This window comes from Gymnoscopelus braueri, assembly GCF_963280865.1.
Source record: "Gymnoscopelus braueri genome assembly, chromosome: 11".
NCBI lineage: Eukaryota > Metazoa > Chordata > Actinopteri > Myctophiformes > Myctophidae > Gymnoscopelus > Gymnoscopelus braueri.
Genome location: NC_137613.1, coordinates 25251220 through 25278195, shown reverse-complemented (window position 1 = coordinate 25278195; position 26976 = coordinate 25251220). Strand labels below are relative to the sequence as shown.

Sequence of the window (26976 nt, the reverse complement as noted above, 5' to 3'; positions counted from 1 at the left end):
TGTTTAATGAAAACAATGTGCAACACCAAAGGCCAAGTGGCCTTGTCCCTAAAATGATGAAATCCCAGGCAGGGGCCCAACAGTTGTTGCTTTTTGTCTGTCTGTCTGTCTGTCTGTCTGTCCGTCCGTCTGTTTATTTTTATTTGACCTTTAGTATCTTTATACATGTGAAATCCCATTAAGAGACAAGATCTCTTCTGGGAGCCCTGTCCAGCATAGTAGCAGTACAAAAGTTACCACACCTATAGTAAGTAAAGGAGGGAAAAAGAGTTCTCACATGTAGCTCACATGACCAGCATAGACAACAGGTGTTAAATAACACACACACACACACACGTACGCACGCACGCACGCACGCACGCGCGCGCACACACACACACACACACACACACACACACACACACACACACACACACACACACACACACACACACACACAGCCCCCCTTAATATGTATGACATGTATACATCATACATATGGCTGATGTATGACATCAGCCATATTAATATTTAATGCCATGTTTTAGTGTGGGCCACACCCACTCCCTAAAAGTGACATCATCATACTCCATCCAGATACAGTTATCGTTTGATATGTGATATTAATCACCAACATCTTTTCATTTCTTCCTTTATATTTTTCTATTTATCTGTATTCCCTTCTTATCTCTCCTCCATATTTATTATTGAATAGTTGTACATGTCACACATGCTTCTGTCTCAGATAAACACACATACACACACACACTACTCCAGAAATTGTTCTCATGTATTATAAATGCCTATCCACCAGATGGCAGCCATGTTGCACCTCATCGTGTGTTTGTGTGTGTCTCTCTCACAGTAGCAGTGGCATATGCAGCAAACTGTAACTCATACAGTAGCCCATGGCTATAGATCACATTACACACACACACACACACACACACACACACACACACACACACACACACACACACACACACACACACACACACACACACACACACACACACACACACACACCTCAGAACAACAGTATCATGTAGATGTGTGTTCCGTCAAGTCATTCTATACTGTCATCGACCTATAAATCAAATATACAGTCAGGGCTCGTTCAGTACTATACACATAACACATACCGTACAGCAACACTTTGATCCATTTCTATATTTTTATTCAAAACCCTCTTAAGTAGTTTTATTTTTTTTTACACACAAAAACGTCAAAACACAAAAACTCGTCACAAACAGCCGAAAGGGATGAAAAATTAACCGATACAACCAATATTACAGGAAGTGATTCAATGGGGTCAGGGGTCAAATATCAGATATTTCAACTAAATATCACAATTGTCCTGAGACAGTTATTCCAAAAGAAGAAAAACAAACAAAAATAAGCCCCACAAAACTTCTGGAAAATGTATTTCTCATTAAAAAAAATTAATCCCCCTGTTGACATGAAACACAAAAAAAAACAAAAGGAAAAAAGAAAGACTGATTGAAGCAGAATCTATTTACAAGAATATTGCCTTGGAAAAAAAGAAAAACACACGGACCCAGTTCAAAATGACCGTTGGATACCGACTATGTCTCCTTTGGTCTACAGATGACAGAGAGTAACGTGACAACAGTCTGAAGCTCAATCTATACCACATCGCACAACGCCGTCGCTTGCCGAAAAGAGCCGAGTGACAAGCTATGACAGCTTGTCGATCCGCTCTTTTCGACAAGCGACGGCGTTGCGCGACAGAATAAAACTTGAGTTTCTTCCATTTGATGAGACCTTCACCTTTTAAGCCCAGTTCAGACCACAGATTCGTGACCAAAGAAACAGTTTTAAGCCCGATATATACTTCATCGTATGATGCGCCCGAACGTAGCATATCTACACGCTCATACGCGTCACAGAGCTTATATAAGTCGGCTATATTCAGTGCGCGACAACGGAGCATAAATCTAAGCATTACAACGTTTCAGATAAAAATCGCAGCGGTCTGAATTACCCTTTACACTCCTAAAACTGAAGTTCATTTTCTGATAACACACCGGGGACGTCAGGTCACCTGGAACCACTATTCATTCGACTTTGTTTTGTTGTTGCTCTAACAGTAAGTAAGAGCTCCTACGTACGAGGGTTCCTACACAAACAGCTTATTATTGCATGTGGAGAATATTATACAGGTTGTTTGGGAAAAGTCACACACTAAACGTGTTTCGTCTTCGACGGGACAGGGCTGAGCTCATAATGACACGTGGATGGGACAGGGTGAAAGAAATAATTTAAAAAACGTTACAGTGGATTAGCTAATGGTCGTCTACAGTGTTCCTACAGTGGCAGCCTTCCTTGTTGTCCTGCGTCGGTACTGCAAGGGTTACTCCAAACGCTTCCTCTTGTGGGTGGAGCCGAACTGCAACGGGGAGAAGTCGCAGCAAGAATGACGGGCCATGGTGAGGACTTTCTTACGGCTGCAGCTGAACCTGAATCAGGATATTGTAATTCTTTGATGTGTTATCCGGGCAGACCTGCAAAGCGCTCCTATCCAACTACAAACAACCCCCCCACCCCACCCCGTAAAATTCCCTATGACAATTTAAAAACACACACAAAATGGGGTATATTATAACTATTATTATCATCTATAGTTGCGACTGTCGGATGTCTAGAGATGGAACAAAGGGGTCGTGATGCAATGTTCAGAACTTCATTGGTTAAATGAATTGTGAAGTAGAGCCCGACCGATGCCAGACTTTTGGGTCAGATCCTGATTTTGGAGAGACCAACGATTAGCGATTACTGATGTTTTTAACCAATATAATTTGAATTTGAGTTTATTTAACCACTTATGTCCTATTAAAAAATGTAAAAAAATAAAATAAAATAAAAGCAGTTCTACAGGTATTTTGCTTGTAGATTGGCTATTTTGAAAAACTTTGGCCTACAATCAAATGTCCAAAAATAGGTACGCCAGGTTGAAAGTGGTTAAAAATCGGGACACGTCGGCTGCATAACTGCCGATACCCAAGTCGCCAAGAAAGTCAAACAATGGCCGAGATATCGGCCAAACCTATATATCGGTTGGGCTCTAATGGGAAGGAAGTATGCCTGTATGAGGATGGATGGGGGGGTGAGATGGTTCTGTCTGATGTGCGGTGGGTCTTCAGTCCTACAACAAAGTTGATTGGTGACATCTATAATGAAAACCTGAACACGCGTAGACCCTCGATGGTTTCATGACCAGACCGAACTGACACTAAACCGGCGTTTCGCTGCTGGGATTTCGACCAGGGGGTCTCTCTCAGGCTGGTCGTGTGAGCGATGTTTCAATAGGGACACCAAGAGTTCTTCAACCGGGGGAATGAATGGCTGGTCAAATCTCCCTGTTGCGTAGGTAAATCCTAAATATGACATATCAGTCGATGTCGTTTGTCCGTCCTCCTGTTGCCGTAAAGCGCTCGCTCTTCGGAGTCGTCGAGGTTGATTTCGATGTCATCGCTGGTGCCGTTTCTAGTAGCTCGTCGTTGTTGTTATAGTTGTCGTTTGCTGTTGCTATAGATACCAACAGTTGTTGTATTTGTTGCTATAGTTACTGTTTGTATTATTATATTCTCTAGCTTGGTGGCTTCTCAACGTCTGGTCCGGGGACCACCAGCGGTCCAAATGGACCCTTACGGGTCTGTAACTCCCCGACAGTGGTACACCCTAACGGTTCCATTTGGTACCACTTGTGGAGTTAAATGAACACTGAGGATTTTACCAAGTAGATTATTGGAGTCCCAGAGATTAAAAAATCAAATAAAATGGAGGTCCGTGGCCTGATGCATGTCAAACTGGGGGTCCTTGAAATTAAAACGGTTAAGAATCACAGTACTAACCTACTAAACCGGAAACCCCAATATATACTATAAAATCTACAGTGTTCATTTAACTCGAGTTACAGACCCGTCAAGGGTCCATTTGGACCGCTGGTGGTCCCCGGACCCCGTGTTGAGGACCAGTGCTCTAGCTGAGGGTCTGGGGAGGGGGGGTCCAGAGGTTTGACGCTGAGATGGACAGAACGGGACAAACAGACGGACAGGTGGGACTAGTCGTCTTCGTCGTCGTCGTCGTCGTCATCATCCTCGCCTTCGTCTTCTGCGTCTCTCTTCCTCTTCTCTCCTTTAACGCCAGCCGCCGCCTCCTCTGAGGAAACAAAACCAAACCAATCGCGACGTCAGTATTGCCTAACTGACAGTGCTGAGAACCAATCACAATGCCGCGATCAATTAAAAGTCTACGTACAGAATCGTGGCCAGTCTCACTTGCCTGGCATGCATTTTGATTGATCTATGAATCAATCAATCAAGCTACCTTATCAGCCAATCAAAATACGTTGTCTTCATTTGGATGTGTGAACCAATCAGTACACTTTATCTCCATAAGCAGAGAAAAACTAAACTTTTATTTGAAGAGATTGTGTCTGTCAGAAATTATAATATATCCACTCACCCTCCTCTTCCTCATCTCCAAACTCATCTTCATCATCGTCATCCTGAGAAAGAGAAAGAGAGAGAGAGGCATAAAGACAAACGTGAGTTTATTTATTTTTTATTTGCACTACTGTTTAAAGGTGCTGCAAGTGATACTTTTAGGTTAAACCCCAAACAATTGTTAAAATGTTAAAGCTATATTCTGATAGTAATGATTGCTATAATAGACTAGAGTGTGTGTTTAGTAACTCCAGCTCTTTAGTAAACAGAAATTACATTTACAGGTGGGTTACAAATTTGATCCAACCAGGAGAAAGAACCCCATAAGATAATTTATCAGTGTGTGTTCCAGTTCCAAAATTGCTTGGAGGAAATTAGTATCCCAAACTGAAAATGTTTTTTTCTGCTCACTAAAGAGCTGGACACTCCTGTAAGTGAACAAACACTCTATACACGATTACTATCAGAATACAGAGCTATTTAGGACTTGTTTTAACAAACAAATAAATAAATAATACAGGATAATCATCTGTATTATATACGATCATTCACAGCACCTTTGACATGAGATGAAAAGAAATCACCTAAGAAAGAAAGAAAAGAAAGAAAGAAAGAAAGAAAGAAAGAAAGAAAGAAAGAAAGAAAGAAAGAAAGAAAGAAAGAAAGAAAGAAAGAAAGAAAGAAAGAAATGGAGGAGGGAGGATGTACACATAATGTGTTCTAACTAAATGAAGAGTTCTGAATCATTCCCTCTAGTTGTTGGATATTTAATTACAGTTTAATAAGAGACAAGCATGAACCAGACGTCATCTACTGTCATTAAAGTTCCATGGTGTGACATTTTAGCTGCGAGGCCAGCCGTCTAAAACAGTGGTTTCTCAACATGTGCACAAATGAACCCAAATGCACCATGGTCCACTTGGTTCCATTTGTGCACTCTCAGAGTTCAATTAACACTGAGGAGTTACCAGTGTGGATCTGCTATTTTCACTATTAAAATAATAATATTTTTTGTAATCACATGGTCGACGTAGTCATTAAATACTATGGATGTTATGAGAATGTCACCTCATTCAGTGAGAGTTCAGTGGCCATCATAAATGTGATAGCACACACTAGGATATGAATTTATTGTTTTACATTTACATCATTAAAGTTAACTGTTACAATAATTAAGATGAACTAATACAAATAAATCACTAGTAAACAATTTAAGTTAACTATTCTGAAATCAATCATTAAAGATAAATATTTTGACTGGCATCAATCATTACATTTAACTATTACAGCTGGTATCAATATAGAGTTAAATGTCTCTTATTAAAGAAACGTTATTTACCTTTTTAATTGACTTTAATTGAATTATCAAGTATTTTCGTAAGAACAGGAACCAAAACTCTTCATATCGTGGATGTTAATACGAGGTGACAACTCTGTCCTACGAACAACACCACAACAACGACTCACACTAACAGAGTCATTGACCAAGTTTTACTCCAATCAAAATGCCTCAGACAACTGTCAATCATCAGGGTAGACCCGCCCCTGAGCCAGGGGGTGGGACTACCAAGGAGTGGACAAGAAAGACATGCAAGCAAGACGAGTAAATTTACTCATCTTTAATAATAATCCTAACCCTAAAAACATTGACATGCTTTATTGAGCAAATAATAGAGAAGAGAACTTCCATGTGATTTTATAAAAGGATAAAACAAGACAGACAGACAGACAGACAGACAGACAGACAGACAGACAGACAGACAGACAGACAGACAGACAGACAGACAGACAGACAGACAGAGAGACAGAGACAGACACAGACACAGACACAGACACAGACACAGACACAGACACAGACACAGACAGACAGACAGACTAGCTGTAACTTTTCTGAATAGCTGTGTGACAGTTTGTCTGAGACGGCCATATTGGAGCCAAACCAGGTCAACCCACCTCAGTCCTGGGGTCAGACGGTCAATCCACCTCCATTCAAACTCAGCAGCTTTTTTTTAGTTTAGGTTAGTTTTGTTGTTTCAGTTTAAGTTCTTTACGTACACAAAATATTCTAAAGCTGTAACTGCATGTATTGATATGCTCTCCCAAAACCATGTCAGTTGTAATAAAGTATTGTACATTATCATCTATTGTATTTATGATACTACTCTCCCTGTTTAAAGCTTAAGTTGATATATTAAGCATTAGGGGTACTCTTCAGATCTGTGGTCCCCAACATTTTCTGGATCAGGGCCCACCCATTTGACCACTTAACACAGCAGCTGACAGGATGCCGTGTTATGTGGTCAGATGGGTGGGCCTCGTGCCCTTTCAGATCATGTTTAGTGTATTTTAATGATCAATCAATCGATTGTGTTCCGGCTTGGACCAATGGAACCAACAACTTTAAGTTGCTATTCATTGATATCACAATGAAAACTTAAGTTTTCAAGGTTTTAAAGAAAAATTACCACGACATTTATTTTTACATTGTTTCATATCAGTGTTATATCATCAATAAAATCAAGTTAAATATATAATCAATAAATAAGTTGAGCTCAATAAAACTAGGGGAATCAAATTAGTTTGACTAAATAAAAAAGAGCTGAATAAAATAAAATGAGATTGGCTCAATAAAAGTAGTTTCATAAAATAGGTTAGGCTAAACAAAAGGAATTAACGTAAATAAAACAAGTTAAATCCAACTAGTTCAATATAAGTTAAATAAAACGAGTTAAACAGAACTAGTTAAGCACAACTAGTTAATTAAAAGGAGTTAAACTCAACCAGTTAACCAGACACTGAGTGCAGGTCAGGAGACTATGAATGAATGAGTGGGGGGTTTGACCTCTGACCTCCAGGTGGTCAGCTGTGTTTTTTTCTCCCACCTGAGCTCCCTTTTTCATCAGATAGGTCAGTCCCACCTCTCCTCCCTCTGACCCCTCCTCCTCCTCCTCATCATCATCATCGTCCTCGTCAAACGAGCCACGCCCCGCCCCCTCCTCGCCATCTTCATCATCGTCTGGAAAAACAACGCACACACACCACACACACACACACACACACACACACACACACACACACACACGATGATGACCGTTTCCAGCATATGCACCAAAAGGTAAATGTTCTGCAACTATCGATTATGTTCTTAGCGATTCTTTTTTGATTAAGCAAGTTTTCCCCCCTGAATAGTCTGATAAACCCCTATTTTGTATAAAATAAATTGCTAAAAGAGCTCATCCATTTTCTCTAGTTTCAAAAACCAATCGATATTTTTTTGCAATTGATTCAATTGATTAGTTCGATTAACTAAGCATCCCTATTCTGAGGGAAAATGGGCCAAAAAGAGCCAAACTACAAGCTGAGCTCCTAGAGCAGCCATGCAGCTATTTTCGACAAAGAGATTTGGTGTAGATAGAAAAAATAGAGCACACCAAGTACAGTGCCACTCAGGTCACTAAGTTTAGAGGGTCTTGCACCCCCTAACACACACACACACACAGCGTACCATCGTCTTCGGCCTCTGAATCGGGAGCTTCGTTGTCCTCCTGGTCGAAACCGTCCAGGTACGTGACCTGGGGTAGCAGTTCAAACACAGACTCTCTGTACTCCTCCAGCGTGGTGATCTCACAGTTAAACAGATCCAAACTACGCAGACTCTTCAGGTTTTGCTGTTAAGGCAAGACAATAATAAACACAAATATACATTACAATCAGTGTTGCCGCCAGGTCTGCTTATTATAATTTCCCCCCAAGATTATATTTGAAAATAGCAGATCTACAAGCTCACAACGCGTCGCATCGCAACGCGTTGTGTGCTTGTAGATCTGCTATTTTCAAATATATAGCTGATGTATATGTTTTTAAGTGCTCATGTGGCCCATAGTCGCTTCTTTTGGGCTTGTTTTCCTAGACCTGGTTGCTTGTTTCTCTCACAGAATCTGGCAAATATATATATAACATAAATCAGTGGTTCTCAAAGTTTTTAATTTCAAAGACTGCCATAACTCTGAGAGCGTACGAATGGGAACGTCCACGAACAAATGGAATGTTCCATTTGAACGGTCTCAGATTAACAGAACTGTAAGGGTCCATTTGGAATACCCTCAAGAAACCCTCAGGGTCTCTGGACCCCACTTTGAGAACCACTGGCATAAATTAACAACTTGAACCCTAGCGTCTCTATTCTGGTGGTGGAAATTGCAAATCCACAAGTTCACAATGCGTCGCAACGGGTCGCAATGCGCTGTGTGCTTGAAGACCAGCTATTTTGCAGAAGAGTGTTGGGGGAAATACTAGCAATTCTGGGGGACCCTAGTCAAATAAGTATAGGGTTATGTGGTTCATATTTTTCCACAAGACAACTAGGCGAGGTTAAATGTCCTCTACAGATGTCCATTTATATTTAACCACTTAATCTCTATATACTTCAGGATCACAATGGAAATAAGCTTTTGAGCTTTCTTGTGTCTATCCTTTTGCCCGTTGTATGCACCTGTATTCACATGAACATGTGATTTTGTCAATACAGATGTCAATCAATCAATCAATGAAGGGCAGATATAGCAGCTCTGCACGATGCAACGCATTGTGAACTTGTAGATCTGCTATTTTTGAATATTTTTTGCCTATAAAGATATACCCCAAATAGGGACATAAGGTTGAAGGTGGTTAGTTCTAATGGAGCGGTTGGGTATCTTAACTGCAGATTTATGTCTGTCGGTTCTCATTTCATTTGTAGTCTGTGGCATTACAATGTAATCATAATGTATCTTGTGTGTGTTTGTATTACTGACCAGTGCCTCCACGTTGCTGAGTTCCTTAATCTTGTTTCCACTCAGGTTCAGGTACGTCAGGTTTGGACATTTCTCACAAAGAGTCTCCAGATTTCCAGAGATGCTGTTGTCACTTAACTCCAACTACAAGCAATAGAGAGTACAATAGAATAAAATGGGAGTACAACAGGAGTACAATAGAATAGAATAATATACAAGAGATTTGGAAAATTAAGAGTGAAGGATTAGGTAGTTATACGTGTGTGTGTGTGTGTGTGTTGTGTGTGTGTGTGTGTGTGTGTGTGTGTGTGTGTGTGTGTGTGTGTGTGTGTGTGCGTGTGCGTGTGTGCGTGAGTGAGTGAGTGAGTGAGTGATTTTCAGGTTTCGGTTGCACCCGTGAAGACCTCTAGTTGTTGTCATTTGCACATACGTGAAAGTCGTCCTCTACATTTAACCATCCCAACTATTAGGAGCAGTGGCCACTATAAATACAAGTGTGTGTTACCTTGCGTAATTTAGGCAAGGAGGGCAGCTTGGCCAGGGATGTGAGTCCTACGTTGACCATGCTGAGAAATTCCAACTCTTTGAATTCATCTGTCAATCCTTCTACTTCCCCATCTGTGGATCGACAGTTATCTACAACCAACTCTGCTACCTGATGGAGAGAGAGAGAGACATAAGAGACATTTATATATTTTTTATGAAGAACCTTGGTTCATAGCAAATCACAGACATGTCAAAGTCAGGAGATAAAAAAATTAATAAATAATATTTCAAATTCAGGACAGATAACAGTTTTAAGAGCATTCTTGGTATTGGAATGTAGGATGGTTTTAACTAGAACCCTAGCCTTCCTATTATGGATATGTCAGATAATTGGCAAACATTTGGCTAAAATAGCCGATAACATCTACAAGCTCACAATGCGAGCACCTTGTAGATCAGCTATTTCGGTGAAGAGATACCACGGTCAACTAAGAATATAGAGTTAAAGTGGTTGATGTCCTGGTTGCCTTGCATTTATGACATAATAATAATGTTTCACTTTGTATACAAAGAGGAAAGGATGCTGTTACAGACTATTGATAAGTGACTCCTGCATGGGCTCTGGCACATTTGCACATGGACTACTAGGACCCTGCCAAACGTTGACAGATACCCGTTAAGGAGGCAGTCACTGTACATTAGAGGTGTGCATTGGCACTGCCCTCACGATTCAATTCGACTACGATTCACCAGGTAACGATTCGATTACGATTAACCTTAATTACGTGTGATGCATCACACTTTTCTATATTACTGCATATATATATATATATTAATTGTTTTAAAATTAATAATAGTTTTGATATTTATGAATCGATTCATAACCGTCCATGTCCGCATCGCGATTAATCTATGAACTGATTATTTTTGACACCACTACTGTACATACTGTATACAATCACCCAGATACTCACTGCTGAAAGTCTGCTGACAGACCATCAACGTATAGATAGGCCTACTGTACTCTATTTCACATATTCACTGTTTGTATGTAAATATATGTAAATATATATCCATTCTCATATTCATTGTTGAGAGAGAGAGAGAGAGAGAGAGAGAGAGAGAGAGAGAGAGAGAGAGAGAGAGAGAGAGAGAGAGAGTCAAACATCCGGATATTTTTGACCAAAAACCTTGATATAGATAATGTGATGATTCTTTAAACTATTGGTGCTCTCTGAAAATATTTACACTTGTATGTCAATTAGATAGACATACTGTATACTTTTGCTTGACCACAAACAAGAATAGAATAGTTTGATTATTTATTTGAATACATGCTAGATTTTATGTCTACCTAGTAATGGTATCCTAGCTACTTTAGTAACAATTAATTGTTTTCTTTGCACTGTACTCAAGTGACCATTTACCCTGTTGATTGTTTACTAGAGTTCATGACATTTACTCTGATCTTGCACTTCCAAGTCTGCTGAATGCCTAAATTGTAATTATGTATTCATTCATTGATGTGACAATGAAGTCAATTCTGTGATTCTGCATTCTAGCTTCATAGTGTTAATAGATTGTTAATAGACCATGCATATATCCACCTGCATACTCATTGATACCGTTTATAATATTAATTTATGATATGAATGTATATTCAGTCCTATAGGCCTACTGTACATATGTTCATCCATGTAGTCAGTCTACTACTACTACTACTACTACTATACTACCACCATGAAAATAAATGTTTCCACCAACATTTTTATTAATATTGAAATATGTTTATGTGTGTGTTGGGGGGAGGGGGGGTAGCCTGCACAGTAATCTACACATAATAGGGGGGTTGGTCTAGGACACCACAGACACCCGCCCCCCCTCTACACACACACCATCTGCCGACCTCCCTCCAAGACAGTCTACATCCCATAGCCCGTGGGGAGTCAAGCTGTGATTGGTCAGTTGGTTGTCAAAGGAACCTCGATTTGTTAATGGAATTGGGGTGGACGTGAAGCAATATAGTTATGTTATAACATCCGAAACATATTCATCAATGTATATACGTGATACAAAAATACAAAATAAATAAATATTCGTTGCCTACATCTACACGCCAACTAGGCTACACCTTTGTCTCCCTGACAACGAACTAGCCAACCACGGCGAGACTGTCCATCCGGGATATGGGATCTCAACGATCGACTTTCCTCAGCCAACTTAAAAAAGTAAATATCGCCACCCACAAACGTACAAATCAAAATTATGTGCGTTTGAAGTTTAATCGACGACGATATTTTAGGCGATAACTGGCACGTGAAACAGCGCGTGCCGCGGGCGGGTTAGCAGGGTTACATTACATAACATAACCAACAAAACATCATGGAGGCACAAAAACAACGGCTGCTGCTGCGCCGCACACAAAGACGACGCGCATTAACGGTTCAAATAAAACGGCTCAAACACTATCGACCGTCCGCCGTCGTTGAGCTTCGACGTTAAACCGTCGGTCGGACGGTGCTTTTTTATTAGTATCATTCAAACGGGGCCGGTTAAATCGGGCAGAATCATGAATACGTTTCATAAATTCCATTTATTTGAACACTTTGATTGTACCAAACAAAATGACTCCCACCATTCTCTTTCCTTCCCCCTCCCTGACCGTCACACATCATCTGACGACACCTCCTCCAACGGGCGGCAGGTGGCGCTTTAACGGCGCGAGCTGGCGCTTCATTTTGAGTGCTTTTTTTGCAAAAAAGAACAGATCTACAAGCTGACAACGCGTCGCGTCGTGATGCGTTGTTAGCTTGTAGGTCTGTTCTTTTTGGCACACGCGACACCGTCGTACTACAGAGTTGTTTTGGAGGGGGCTAGGCGGCACTGTGGTGTAAAGTAACTAAGTACATTTACTTAATTACAGTTTTGAGGTATTTTTACTTCAGTGGAGTATTTTCAAATTTCAGTACTTTTACTTCTACTCCACTACACCTCAGAGGCAAATATTATACTTTTTTCTCCACTGCAATTATTTGACAACTTAATTACTAGTTAATTTGAAGATTTTGATTATTATTACAAAACATACATTAATCAATTCGCCTCTGTATACATTTCGGCAACTTGAAAATAGCCGATCTACAAGCTCACAATACGTGGCATTGTGAGCTTGTAGATCTGCTATTTTCAAAAGATTTTTATACGTTTGAAAACCTGCTGAAATGGGACACTCTGAAAAATGAGTACTTTCAAATTTGTGGTACTTTGGGTACATTTTTATACCAATACTTTTGTACTTTTACTCAAATAATTTTTGAATTCCGGACTTTTAATTGTAACAGAGTATTTCTACATTGCAGTATTGATACTTTTACTCAAGTAAAAAAAAGTGTGAGTACTTTTTCCACCACTGGGGCTAAGCGGCTTGCGCCACAAAGCGCCACCCATAGTGCAATGAGATGGAGAACAAGCACGAGCGACGGCGGCATTCAATCTGACCGTCGCCGCGGCCCAAAATGGCAGAGGAATCCATAGATAAACAAGCTCACAAGACAAACAATTAAATAGGTCGAAGATTATTATTAACCCACTTTAAAATATATCTATATCTATATATAAATACATATATCGGCTTGGGAAGAACGACGTCGTCGACGGCGGGACGTTAAAACCGTCGTTTGAATTGGTGTAATAACTCGTTTAATACCGTGTCGTTTTTTTTCTTCCCATTCCTCTTCCAACTACGAACGACGAGGAAATGTTGAATGCATAACTTAACAAAACAACAAAAAACAGCAGAGTAAAAGTTTTAAAAAATCCGTTGAACTAAGAGTTTTAAATAAAATGTCTGCTCAAAAAGACGAGAACCGAGCGGAACGATGGAAGAGAAAATGCCCCGCCGTTGTTGTTGCGTTGACGTTCGGGGTCACCGGCTTGTCCGCGTGCGGTGCGATCATCACATCCCAAAAAAACAACGTCGTTGTTTTTAGGGGGGGGGGTCGACCGATCACGTCTCTGAATCATCACTTTAATAACTTCACTAAAAGTATCGTTTAAATCCAACGGGCACGTGCCTATAAGACATCTTTTAGAAAAGCCGTTTAAACTTGTGAGTTTGTCAGAAGAAGTTGCTCTTGGGGGTCTTTAAACGCACGCCCGTGCACGTTAGAGATGATCGATGCGAGTCGTTATTAACTTTTTTTCTTCTTTTTAAAACGGGAGTTAAGTGTTTGGTTGAACGTGAACGGTTGGTGAACATCGATCACGGATCATTTTCAGCCACCCGTGTTGATCGAAGGGATTTCTGCAGCCCGGAGAGGAGAAGAAGGAGGCGGAAGGACGGACGGTGTCCGCTAAGATGCTTTCCACATCCCCGGGGTTCCACGGTGGTTGATGTTACCGGCCTGGTAGTTGATTGATTTAATAATAATCGAAACTAATTATGTCTTTATGACTTTATGATTGGTGCCTAGTAATGAACAGAACTTGCTCTCTCCAAGCCTCCCATCATTAAAGTACATGTGATAACGAAGACCTCCTTCATTCTCATACATCACCTCTCTCGCTCTATTTACGGAGATAGCGAATATAAAAAAAAAATGTGATCAAAATGTATAAAGATGGTTCTCACCTGCGCCGGCGCCTTGTTCCTCATCTCTAAACTGATCCTCTTCTTCATCTCCATGCTGGAAATAATATGAATAAATCCTCCAAAAAAAGGCGAACGGTGAAGTGGATGATGGTGACAGGATCAGAATGTGATGTGTTTGAGTACAACTCACACACTTCGGTCTACTGATCCTCCATGATACACGGCGACCCGCCCCCACTTTCCCGCCCCCGCCCCCCGCGGGAGCCGATTGGTCCGTCCCGTTTGCTCCGACGCCGATTGGATGAGCGGCGCGTCCGTCAAACTTTTTGATCGTGCCCGAACGGACGTAATCCGCGGCTTGGAAGGAAGATGGGGGGTGGGGGGGAGGGAGGGAGGTTAGTGGGGGTTGTGGAAGCGAAGGGAAGGGTGGAGGGTAATGTTTTGTGCCTTTAACTGGGTTCGTAAGGCAGGGGTGGTAACCAGAATGGTAGGCCCCTGAGAAGTCTGGGCACCATTTGTTTTACCATTTATCTTATATTAAATTTGTCTATTTTATTTTATTTTACATTAATTGTATAGGCTAAATTGAAGGCCAAATACTCATTTACGGTCTAATATTTAAAAAAAAAATGCTACAAACCTATGGATATTTTTGATCTTCCATGATTTTCGATCATTTAGGAGGGAATTAACAAGAAGTTGTAGGGTAACTTTAGGTCTAATAATGATGTACTGTGCATGTTTGAATCATGTATACTTACATTATTTCAGACCCTTTTCCAAGACATGTATTGCTTTACTTTTATATTTTGGAAAAATAGGTTTGTACAAGGTTGGATTAGTACAACACTGAATGAAATTCAAGATTTGACATCGTAGGATATTCTTTACATTTAGTGTACAAGTACAAGTAAGCGATGTTTGCATTTTTTAAAGAGGGTTTCTGGTGTGTCTTACTGTACCGTTTAAACATTATTTTTGTAACTTATTTTGTTCATTTTTAAAAAATATAATTACAATCCACTATTATCTCTATTATTACATTGATGTATATTTATTGCTGTCTCACGGAACACCAACGACAAAAGAAAACGAAGGGAAACAATACATATCTATATATATATATATATACATATATATATAGACCTAGGTGTGTGTGTGTGTGTGTGTGTGTGTGTGTGTGTGTGTGTGTGTGTGTGTGTGTGTGTGTGTGTGTGTGTGTGTGTGTGTGTTTTAAGGGTCATTTAATGTAAGTATTTCACTTAAGCAGTTCTAAACCTAATTGCACTGTGACTTCAGAGGAAACCTGAGTGAAAGACAAAAAAGTATCCTATGTGAAACAAGAGGAGCGCGCGAGGAATTTTATTTATATGGTGACCACATGCAGCAGCCTGTCAGATATTCCTTATTGTTATGACTATGAGATGTATATGAAGTTTTCTTTATTTTACATTTGAATGTACACTCGTTCCCGCCATATGGTCATTGCCTGAAACGTTTATCAGACTCAGAGACAGACAACACGCACGCACGCGCGCGCGCATGTCCTGGGTCTGTCATGACGTCTCACAACCTAAAGAAATGAGCTGTTAGACCGAAATTGGTGACCTATTGAATTCTGTGACTTATTCGCAGTTATGTTTAGTTTGTGGTTGTGAGTTAGAGCCCCCCACCTTTTTTATACCATGGTCGATAATAGCCACCGCGGGATGTGTGTGACCTGATTTAGCCTACAAATAAACAGAAACAGAAACTTGTCTGACAGCCATAACCTGGCACCACAGAATTTGACAGGGTCACAAATTGAGCAGTAACACTGTTACTAAAAATATTGATCATTCAACCTTATTCAACCTTGACCCAATGGCTTTGTAGCCTAGTGTCTGCTGCCATTGCTGCTGCACTCCCCCTGTGTGTGTGTGTGTGTGTGTGTGTGTGTGTGTGTGTGTGTGTGTGTGTGTGTGTGTGTGTGTGTGAGCGCGCGCGCGCTCACACACACACACACACACACACACACACACACACACACACACACACACACACACACACACATTAAGTGAAATATTGTTATGCAAATGTTCCTGTCCAGAACAATACAATGCTTCTCCATAGTGTCTTCTTCCATTTGATCGCAGCCGTAGAGGATACACACAGGAGTGTGTGAACATAAAATGGCTGTCTTCTGTCCCTGAGCCACGCAGACAGCAAGAGTCTAAATCCCATAGGCCGACGGAACGGTCACACAAGATTGGCTATTTTAGTAGCCAAGGACACAAGATGGTTTGTTTTGACGATAGTTCTGCAATTTGCTCATCATAAAACTTGAACCATAAATGTATATATATTTTCCCTCTACAAAATACTTAATGATAACCCTAGTCTTATATTCACACCAACGATGTGTTAAAATAGACGTGATTTTTCTTGAATGTGAGTTTTACCACAATGTTTACCCCAACTTTAAAGCCAGAGACTCGAGGTAGATTATTGCATGCTCATTTGGGCAACGTTGTCTCCATGACAACCAACTAGCCAACCACAGGGCTACTGTCACCCCAGGCAATGGGATCTTGACTCCACTGCCAACGTCTATGGGGGGGTTCCTCCACAGAACTAGTTCGCATAGAACAGGCACGCTCGACAGATCATGTTTAATCTTGGTATATAAATGGCAACTTGTATAGTTTGTTGACGGTGTTTGGTAACTGTAATCGGTGTTCTCACATTATTGTACGTGCAAGGGGTTTTAGTGATCGTCAGATCATCTAAATGTAGGCTACAATGTTCTTCTGGCCTACATAAACCACGTGCATGTTTCACGGTCTAATGGCGCATTCGCCTCCTATGTGAATCTTCAGCTGTTTGAGTCTCACACTAGAACGTCGTGTAATGTTTTTTCCTAATATTATATGATTTATACAACGCTCCTCCATCGCTGTGATCCTAAATAAATGTGTGGCTGCTTCTACTCCTTCCAATTCTGAGTAAGGGCTTTACAGGGCCGAGACGAGATGAGCTTGCTTCACCATCTGTGTCCTGTAATGCGTGTGTGTGTGTGTGTGTGTGTGTGTGTGTGCGCGCGCGCTCTGTGTGTGTGTGTGTGCGTGTGTGTGTGTCTGTGCGCGCGCGCGGGAGCGCTTGTCAGCTGCTGGTCTCTCGCCCCTCTCAGTTCTTTCTTACATCATTTATCTGGTTTTAAAGCGGTATAGCTACTTGTAAAGACAATGTATCCATAATTGTAATTTGCCAAAACGCTTGATGGTCGTTATGTATGTATTTAAATAGTAATTACTTTTTTTTTTACAAAATATCCGACAAATGGCCCAAATACATATCAATTTCAAAAGAGATCCCCGACAAGTGAAGTGGTCTATGCAGTACCTCAAGGTGACCACAAGAGGGGGGTCACTGCCTTCCCAGCCCAGCGTGTGTGTGTGTGTGTGTGTGTGTGTGTGTGTGTGTGTGTGTGTGTGTGTGTGTGTGTGTGTGTGTGTGTGTGTGTGTGTGTGTGTGTGTGTGTGTGTGTGTGTGTGTGTGTGTGTGTGTGTGTGGGGGTGTGTGTGTGTGTGTGTGTGTGTGTGTGTGTGTGTGTGTGTGTGTGTGTGTGTGTGTGTGTGTGTGTGTGTGTGTGTGTGTGTGTGTGTGTGTGTGTGTGTGTGTGAAAAGTTGCGATAATGGACAGAAAATGGAGAAAGAGGGAATGAGAGAGAGAGAGAGAGAGAGAGACAGAGCGGGGGAAGGGAAAGAATCCTCTTATCACCTGTGTTAATCTTATTAACTCATTAACTCCTTTATCTTTCATCAGCCTAGACGCTCTATTGAAGGGTCTTCTACTGTACAATGAAAAATCAGCCTAGACAATAAACATATCAATACACTGACTCTATGAGACTTGTATAGGTGTCTATCTACTCTATTCTTGTGTTATATGTTGTCTGTTTTATTTTTATTTTATTCTATTCTATTTCTATTATGTAAAAAATAAACTCAATACAACACAGTACTGAAAACAACAATGGTTTATTTGTTGAGCTTTTGGTAACATTACCTTCTTTCGAACACATGGAGAGTGAAAAGACACAAACCAAAATATGCTCCACAGTGGAGGCATGCATTGATGAACAAGTGAAGACAGGTGCAATCATGGAGCCAATCAGACATCAGCAATGAAAGTCAACGAGAATCATGAACATTGACCAATAGCAAGGCTTCAAACAGTCCCAGCTTAGATAGATAGAATAGACAGACAGGTAGATAAGTAAGTAAGTAGGGTCAGAGTGGCTTATTGTCTGTATCAGCCGAGAACCCAGTTTCAATGTGCTAGACCCCTGCTAGATGGATTGCTGAGGTGGAGCGCAACACCTACCATCAGCGTCCAGTACCACTTACCAACAACAGGACTTGCCAGACCCAAGGCGTGCTACAGTACTCATACGTTGAGTTGGAGGTGCCCGGGATCAAACCCATGACCTATGAATAGATGTAAATGTATAGTGCGTACCAAAAAATCCTGAAGGGGGCGTCAACAAGTGTCATTTGGCGCGGAGATCTTGGTGGGGTATAAACAGGTTCACTTAACATTGACCCCCAACCAGTATGTCTGCAGCTACTATGCCACGCCCCCGTGGTGACGACACGTTGGCAAGCAGCAAGCACTATAGGCATAAGTATCAATGTCAATGTGGTATCAATATGGGCATATGAAGCCATTCATTCACTTTTCCCTATCAATGGGCCCTTGAGGAGGGCACTTGCCTCATCCCAAGAATGCTGAAATCTGACGTGACGTGGGAGATAACCTCAAGAGGCTAGTTCGTAGGTGCAGTGGAGTCAGTGCTGCTGTATGGGGCAGAGACATGGACGCTCACAGCACAGCAGCAAAAGGCCCTGGACGGCGTCCACACAAGAGTGCTACGAACGGCACTTGGTGTCACACGGGCGGACTACATATAAAACTAGTACCTTTACAGGAGCCTCCCATGGGTCACAGACAAGGTCGGAGAGAGAAGGATGCATGGGCACTGTGTCAGGCACCCAGAACTGGTGGCGAGCAAACTGACATTGTGGGAGCCAACACAAGGTACGGCTAGGAAGGGAAAGAAGCGCACCACATAAGTAGACACACTGCCGCACGACAGCGGAGCTAACAACACTGCAGAGCTCAAGACCCTGATGCTAGACAGGAGGGTATGGAGGGCAGCGATTCAGGAGTCACGAGTGTTAGTGTTGGCTAGTCCACACACTTGCATCGCATCGAGGGGGTTCCAGGGGGTCCCCTGCTAAATAATTGATCATTAGGAGCCAAATGGACCCTTCTGTAACACTGCGAGAGTGTACAAATGGACCCAAATGGTCCATTTGGTTCCATTTTGTACTCTCTCAGAGTTAAATGAACACTGAGGATTTTACAGTGTATAGGGTTCCAGAGAGAAGAATGGGGGTCCGTGGCCGAATGCATATAGAACTGGCGGTCCTTGAAATTAAAAAGTCACTGCAGGTTACTGCTTTAGTGATTGAGATTAGGGATTTTACGAGAGTAGCCTACTTGCAGTATATCATCAAATAAGATAAATAAATAATGCAATAAAAGTGGTTTCATAACCAGCATTTAATGCTTGACACAGTATAGTTCTCCAAATATCTTCCTCTTCATCAGTCTCCACAGCTCAGCAGTAATATACAGTGCAGTATCACAGAGAAGATTGGGAGCCACAGAAAAGTTTGATTTGTGTCACTGAGGGGACTGATTTATTTATCTATTCATTTTTACTGCAATAAAACAACCATTCCATCCTTGACACACATACCGGTATATTTCTATAGCTCTGATCATAAAGACATGGGGTAGAGAAAGGCATTCAGTCCTCGCAGACACAGACAGTACTCATAGTGGTTATAATCAGTGGTGGAAGAAGTACTGTTACAAGTAAAAGTCCTGCAGTCAAAATCTTACTAGAAGGATTATATTTCTGTGTTTAATTAGGCTACTTCGATTTAAAGTGTCCAGCCCATATAACATTGTTTAGTTTAGTGTTTGTATGCATACAAGCAGTGAAGGAAAGTAACTAGTACAGTTACTCAAAGACTGTACTTAAGTACATTTTTGAGGTACTTTTAATTTATTACTTCCTTTTTCTGATATATATATACTTCTACTCCACTACATGTAAGAGTTAATTAGTGTACTCCATTACCTTTATTTGGCAGCTTTAGTTATGGTTAATTAGCCTATTTAGATTATGAATAAAGACAATGTTTAGTGAGCTCGTAGATCCGCTTTTTTAAAATAAAGGCTTTAGGTAAATAAAATATTTCTTTCAATCAACAAACGAATAAAATGCATTACAAAGTTTGGATTTATTTTGATTTGAACTAACTATAGGGTTTGGTTAATGTTTAACTGGAAAACGGACCCCGCGTCAACACATGCCATAGCTATCTGGCAGCAGCTTTTATGACAGGAGCTAAAGGGTCAAAAATGAGGAAGAGTCTGTCTAGATTTGGATCTAATGTTATCAAGGTTTCCACTTTCCAGAGTGTCTCATTTGACTCACTTTGATGCAGCATAGCATGGCTTTTCACTATATTCTTCTCCTCATCCTACTTGGACTTAATCGTAAGTTAAGGACGTTTTTACTATATCATTGATTGAGATGCATTTCTGTGGGTAATGAGTAATGACATTTGAGGATTTCTAAAGTACACCACCGATTATATAGTTAAAGCAGCACTATGTAACTTTTTTAAATTATTAAAATATAATTTTATCCAATCTATATGGTAGAGCATGTTAATACAATATAACGTATACAATTGGGGTGGTTGTATTTTGTATCCCTGCTCTTCTATTGAGACATTTAGATCGTGTCAAAGATCATGTCTCACCTAGACACAGGATCTGACATGAATTTTAACCTGATGGTCAAGATTCGATTTATCCCCTGAGCATGCAGGCAGGCTCTTTTAGCTCAATGGTGAAAGTTTCAGCACTTGCGCAGGAAACCGGGTTCAAATCCGGGGTAGAAGAGGAAAGTTATGCTTAATATCAGTAATATTTAATTATTATAGTATTATGCTATTTTAAGCAGACCTATAATACGTTCAATTGTATAGGCATATCACTCATCACCTTTGTTTGTTTGTTTTGAAGGAATTTACAGTATAACAACAGTGCAAAGAATCTCAGTGAAGACAGGAGGTTCCATCTCTATCCCGTGCTTCTACCGTCCAACATACCAAGACAACGTGAAATACTTGTGTAAAGCACCGTTTAACGGCTGTCCCCATCTAGTATCTACAAACAAATCAAGAAGCTCTAATAGGTTTTTAATCTCTGATGACGTCCACAGCAACATCTTCACTGTGACCATTAACAATCTAACACAGAAAGACACTGGACGGTACTTCTGTGCTGTGAAAGAGCCAATGGGAGGAGATATTAAGAAAAGATTTCAGCTGTCTGTCAACGAAAGTAAGAGACCCTATTAGCATGTCTATGAATACTGTGTGTGTGTGTGTGTGTGTGTGCGTGTGCGTGTGCGTGTGCGTGTGCGTGTGCGTGTGCGTGTGCGTGCGTGCGCGTGCGTGTGTGTGCGTGCGCGCGCGTGTATGTGTGTGCACACGTGTGCAGAGAGTCTCGGCTGTACACAGATTCAGTTCCAGACATGAGGACAAATTAAGCTTAACAGACACAGAGGTGTAACATCTGAATTATACACTATTAACATTTTGTTTATTTGTTTATTAATAAACCAAAATCCAGAACGTATGGAGAAGAGAGGGGAAACTGAACAAGATAGGTGTGAATCGAATTGTTTTTGAAACACCGGATTTCTCTGTACTAATTGTTTATTTTTCGTTTTTTTTAGTTGTAGAAGGTAATGATGTGCTCTATGTGGACGATCAGAAGAGAACAGGATTTAAAGGAGAGAATATGACTGTCATCTGTAACTTTACAAAACAATCTGGGAAAGCAAAGTGGTGTAGGCCCAGCCTGTACCAGCCCTTCTGTATAACGGCAGCCTCAGGAATGATGAATCAAACATCAGTGACTATCGATACAAGTGTCCCTAATATGTTGGTTGTGACAATGAGTGCACTGAGGATGGAGAGCACTGGTTGGTACTGGTGTGAGAAAGGACAAGGCTTACAGATGCCAGTGCACATCACTGTCAATGAACCACCCACAACTGCACCAACCACCACAACAATGAGTAAGATTCAAACCCTTTCATCTTTCATCGACCACTTGAACCCCAGCGTCCATATTCTGGGGTGAACATTTGCCAAAAATAGCCGATCTACAAGCTCACAATGCGTCGCAAAGCAACACATTGTGAGCTTGGCCAAAAATGTTTTGGTCCTGACTAGAGCGAAAAAAGTGGTCCAAGTGCAGAGCCAACTCAGATCCAGTTTATTAAGTCTTGAGGGTTTAAGTGGTTAAGATTTGGATTATGATGAAAACCAGGCGGTTGACCTTTTCCATACTGGATCTTTACAGGGACACAACCACAAACCACTTGCACACTTTCCACCTCACCCACAGCCTTGACCGCAGCTGGAACCACTGGAGGGGGACACCAAGTAGGACACAGGTCAGCAGGATTCGCCTTAGCATGGTTTAACATAAACATAATTTTACATCATAATGTAAAGGGGTAGTATCATCTTTAAAGTCTGTTGATTGATGATATAATTTGCATTCTACTGCGTAACGGGCTGTAAGGGTGTAATAATAATGAATGAATAATAATAATGATAATAATATCATTTCATATGGGGAAAACCCATCATTTACACCAATACACAAGCTCCATTAATAAATTGATATTAATGATATAAAAGTACTCATTATCCAGAATTCCCCACAAAATGTGTCAAAATTGTCAATAAACAAAGTATACAACGTAATAGGGCTTACTTGGTTAATGCATGCTTTAATCATAATCTAAATCTACAAAGTAACTTGTAACTAAAGTTTTCAAATAATTGTAATGGAGTAAAAAGTATAATATTTGCCTCTGAGATGTTGTGGACAAAAAGTATAAAGTATTGAAAGATGGATATACTCAAGTAAATTACGTACACTATGTACTTGAAATATTGAAAAAATCAACTTACTCCAAACTGAAATACTTTTTAGTGTTTACCTTCAGTAGCCAGTGGTGTGAATCTGTCCACAGCCCAATACAACACAGTAGTGTCCAGCACTGCCCATATAAATGTTGCTATAGGAGACAAACCAAAACTCTTGGACAGATGGTTGCATCCAGGTGCTTGATAAACACTGCCATAACCTGTGATGATTCATACAATTTGGTTTTTGAGCTGCTGAGCAGGCTGTTTCAAGCCAGCCGCTGTCCCATCGTTAGTCTGTTGCTGATGTTGTGAGCGAATTCATACTGCATTGTGAAACCTCATCGCTCGCTGCAAATCAGCAACATATGAAAAAACATATAAATTATACCAGTGGTTTGCAAACGTTTCAAGGACCCCCATGAGAGTGGGGCAGATTGTGGAATTGTAGATAATTCACTGGTGAGCCTTCTGGCATTGTCATGATAAATATAATTAAATTAAACATCCGTGATTAAAGACCCCAATGATACATCCACTGCCCAAGTACCCCCATTTCCTCTAACATTTAAAATGGGTGTCTGCATTGGTCTGCATCCTAAAAGCGTCAGCGATAGTTGCAACACATCCTCCTGTGTGTTGGTAAACGTAGCCCACGCATGTGCAAAGTGTTTGTAGTTTAATCAAATCTATTTGATGTGTTTCTCAATGCTCATTTGCTAGTTCCATGGATGTAACCATTCTCGCTAGCTCCCTGAGTGTGGTGGTGGTGGTGGTGGTTTTAATTGCTGCCTTGATGCCCGTGTTCATAAGATAAAGTAAGTCTATAGTCAAACTAAAGTCAGATTCAAAGTATTTCTGTCATCATAGATTCATTTCTTTGAAGGAATCAGGTTATTAATATTAATATCATTAATGTTGTTTTTCTTGTTAAGAGAAGGCCAAACGTGAAACATCAAACATCACAGTGGTAAGATAAACCTATTAATTTTCCTTTTATCCATGCATTTCCACATGCCATTTTTGATGATGGGAAATCCATAATAGCTTGCTATATTATGTTAATATGAAGACTTTTCCAACCCACTTTGATCAGGGTATACAGAATAAACACTGTTGAAGGAACTAAAATCTAGTTCCTTCTTATGACAGTATTCGACTTGTAAATGGCAACATGATCAATCACTTACTGTGAATGGACTAGCATGGTCTAACTTTTTTGTGTTATTAAAGAATTAAGGTTGATACATTTGATCAACCTTAATCCTTTGATAACACAAAAATGTTAGCACTGGAACATGACTATACTAAAAAGTGTAAGTTTTGAATTGAATTTAATGTCCTATTCTTATCCATCACATAGAGTCCTCCTTTAGATCTTGACGTGGTCTACACCACTGTGGTTCCACTGCAACGAACAGTCCCGAAGGTAAATTTCCAAAATGTTGTCACTGGGTTTTCCATCTGGTGGCCCCAGAAACACTACTATTTCCCTAAAGTACAAGTTAAATACAACATCAAAAGATACTTTGACCATATCTCTATCCAGCAGGTCCAAACGCCTAGTGAGGGTGTGACATACGGTACCATCGTAACAGATAGCTGGACCCAACAAATGGTACAAGTCTTACACTTATAGCAGGGCTTCCTGATTAGTTTTATAAGTTGTATAAATATGTAGACTGCTTTTTTATCTTTTTCTAGCAGATTGAGCCAGGTAAAGAAACAGTGATATACGATGAAGTATGCCCAGACTAGGAATCGGTAAGTTTTAATAAGCACTCAAAACAACACGATGGTCGTCTATTTGATGTATTTAGATTATTATTACAAAACGTACATGAACCACTTAAGCCCTATTTTATACTTTGTGATCTATTCTACAAGATCACAAGGCGTCGCATTTTTGAAAAGGTTACTCACACTACTTCAACTTTTGCTTTGGTGCTGTATGCATATTTTGATGTCATTACTTTTGTACATTTACTCCAGCATGAATATATTGTGGTATTGCTACTTTTACTTTCTTACAAAGAAATAAAGAAATCTGAGTACTTCTTCCAACACTGCTGATCTCAGAAGTTGACTCAGCTGACTCAGTTCATAAATGGAGAAAGTGGTGAAAACAGCCTCAGCATAATGTCTTTATCTTTGTTTTCTTTGATGAGCAAAAAATTGGAGTCAGTGGATTTGAGGGCTCGATTAGAATGTATTATATATATCTAATTGTTGTTGTTTTGGTGTACTACAATAGTTATATTTGCTGGTAATAAAAATATCCATTAGTTGGCTGTGTTACTCAAAGTCAATGTCATGGTTAAAGGTCAAAAATACCACCAAGGTTTCTTGCCTGTGGGGCAACAGTTCATTTAGTCAGATTTAGTAAGATGTCTCTTTTAACAGTTTTTAATATTGTTTTGAAGTCATGTTTAGCAGGTACTGACAGAAGTTAATTCTTGAATGCTGCATTAAAATGCTGCTTGAGTTACTTTGTGAAAACGAGTTCAACTGTATTGACATTTTCTTTGCAGGTTCTCACTGAGGCAACATAAATAGACCAACAGGAAGTCCAGCTATTGGGACATAATAAAAATCATATTCAAATCAATCAAACAACAATGTTCAACAATGCCACATGGTTGCTAGCCTGGCTGCCTGCGAAATAACTAACCAGATGAACAAATAAATAAATACATGAATACGTTTTTTTTGTTCCCTTATTCCATCTGCCCTTTGTTTTATGTTATAATAATGCATAATACTCTTCATGAGTCTGTATTAATCAGTGGTGTAAAGCAACTAAGTACATGTACTCAAGTACAGTACTTAAGTACAATTTTGAGGTATTTTTACTTTCTTCAGTACAATTTTCAATACTTTTACTTCTACCCCACTACATCTCAGAAGAAAATGTTGTACTTTTACTCCACTACATTTACATGAAAACTCCAGTTGCTATAGTTACTTTGTACATTTTTATTATTATTACAAAACACACACTAACCATTACAGCCCTAAATATATTTCAGCCATTTGAAAATAGCAGCTCTACAAGTTCACGATGTGTCGCAATGTGACGTATTGTGAGCTTGTAGATTGGCTATTTTGATGCCGGTACTTTTGTACTTTTACTCAAGGACATTTTGAATACCAGATTTTTACTTGTAACAGAGTATTTATACATTGTGGTATCGATACTTTTGTTTTACTTAAGTAAAAAATTGGAGTACTTCTTCCATCACTGGATTTAGGGGTGCAACAGTTCATTGAACTATTGATGTATTCGATTAGCAAGTCATTATAGGTGAAATTGGTTCACAAACTGTCAATTATTTCTCTAAATGTTGAAAATAGCAGATCTACAAGCTCAAAGCGCATCGTAGCGGATGTGAGCTTGTAGGTCGGAAAGCTCAATGAATAATTCTATATTTCTATTCCAAATATATTCAGATGCAAGACACATATACTGTAGTTCATTTTGGTCATGGTGCAAGTACAGGAGTTGTGCCATGTTACAAATGAGCATGTGCAGCTGTGCAATGCCAGCCAGGAAGTCTATTCTATTCTATTGCATTCTATTCTATCAGATCCAGATGTAAAACTA

General features: G+C 40.1%; 1 protein-coding gene across 3 annotated transcripts; it reads right to left on the bottom strand.

Annotated features, from left to right (window-relative positions):
* Positions 1-1134: 1134 nt before the first annotated feature.
* anp32e (acidic (leucine-rich) nuclear phosphoprotein 32 family, member E) lies at positions 1135-14649 on the bottom strand. Of its 3 annotated transcripts, XR_013934098.1 has the most exons (8): positions 14337-14649; positions 9726-9875; positions 9242-9364; positions 7954-8116; positions 7331-7464; positions 4468-4510; positions 3977-4161; positions 1135-3627 (listed from the first exon to the last, which is right to left on the bottom strand). XR_013934098.1 is itself a non-coding variant. In XM_080443253.1 (7 exons), exons 1-7 carry the CDS (start codon positions 14388-14390, stop codon positions 4064-4066), a joined length of 765 nt encoding a protein of 254 aa, XP_080299379.1. In that variant the 5' UTR covers positions 14391-14648; the 3' UTR covers positions 1135-4063. The 3 variants fall into 3 exon arrangements, 2 of the variants coding, with proteins under 2 accessions (XP_080299379.1, XP_080299380.1); XM_080443253.1 differs by having other exon boundaries at positions 1135-4161; positions 14337-14648; XM_080443254.1 differs by having other exon boundaries at positions 1135-4161; positions 7367-7464; positions 14337-14648.
* Positions 14650-26976: the final 12327 nt, after the last annotated feature.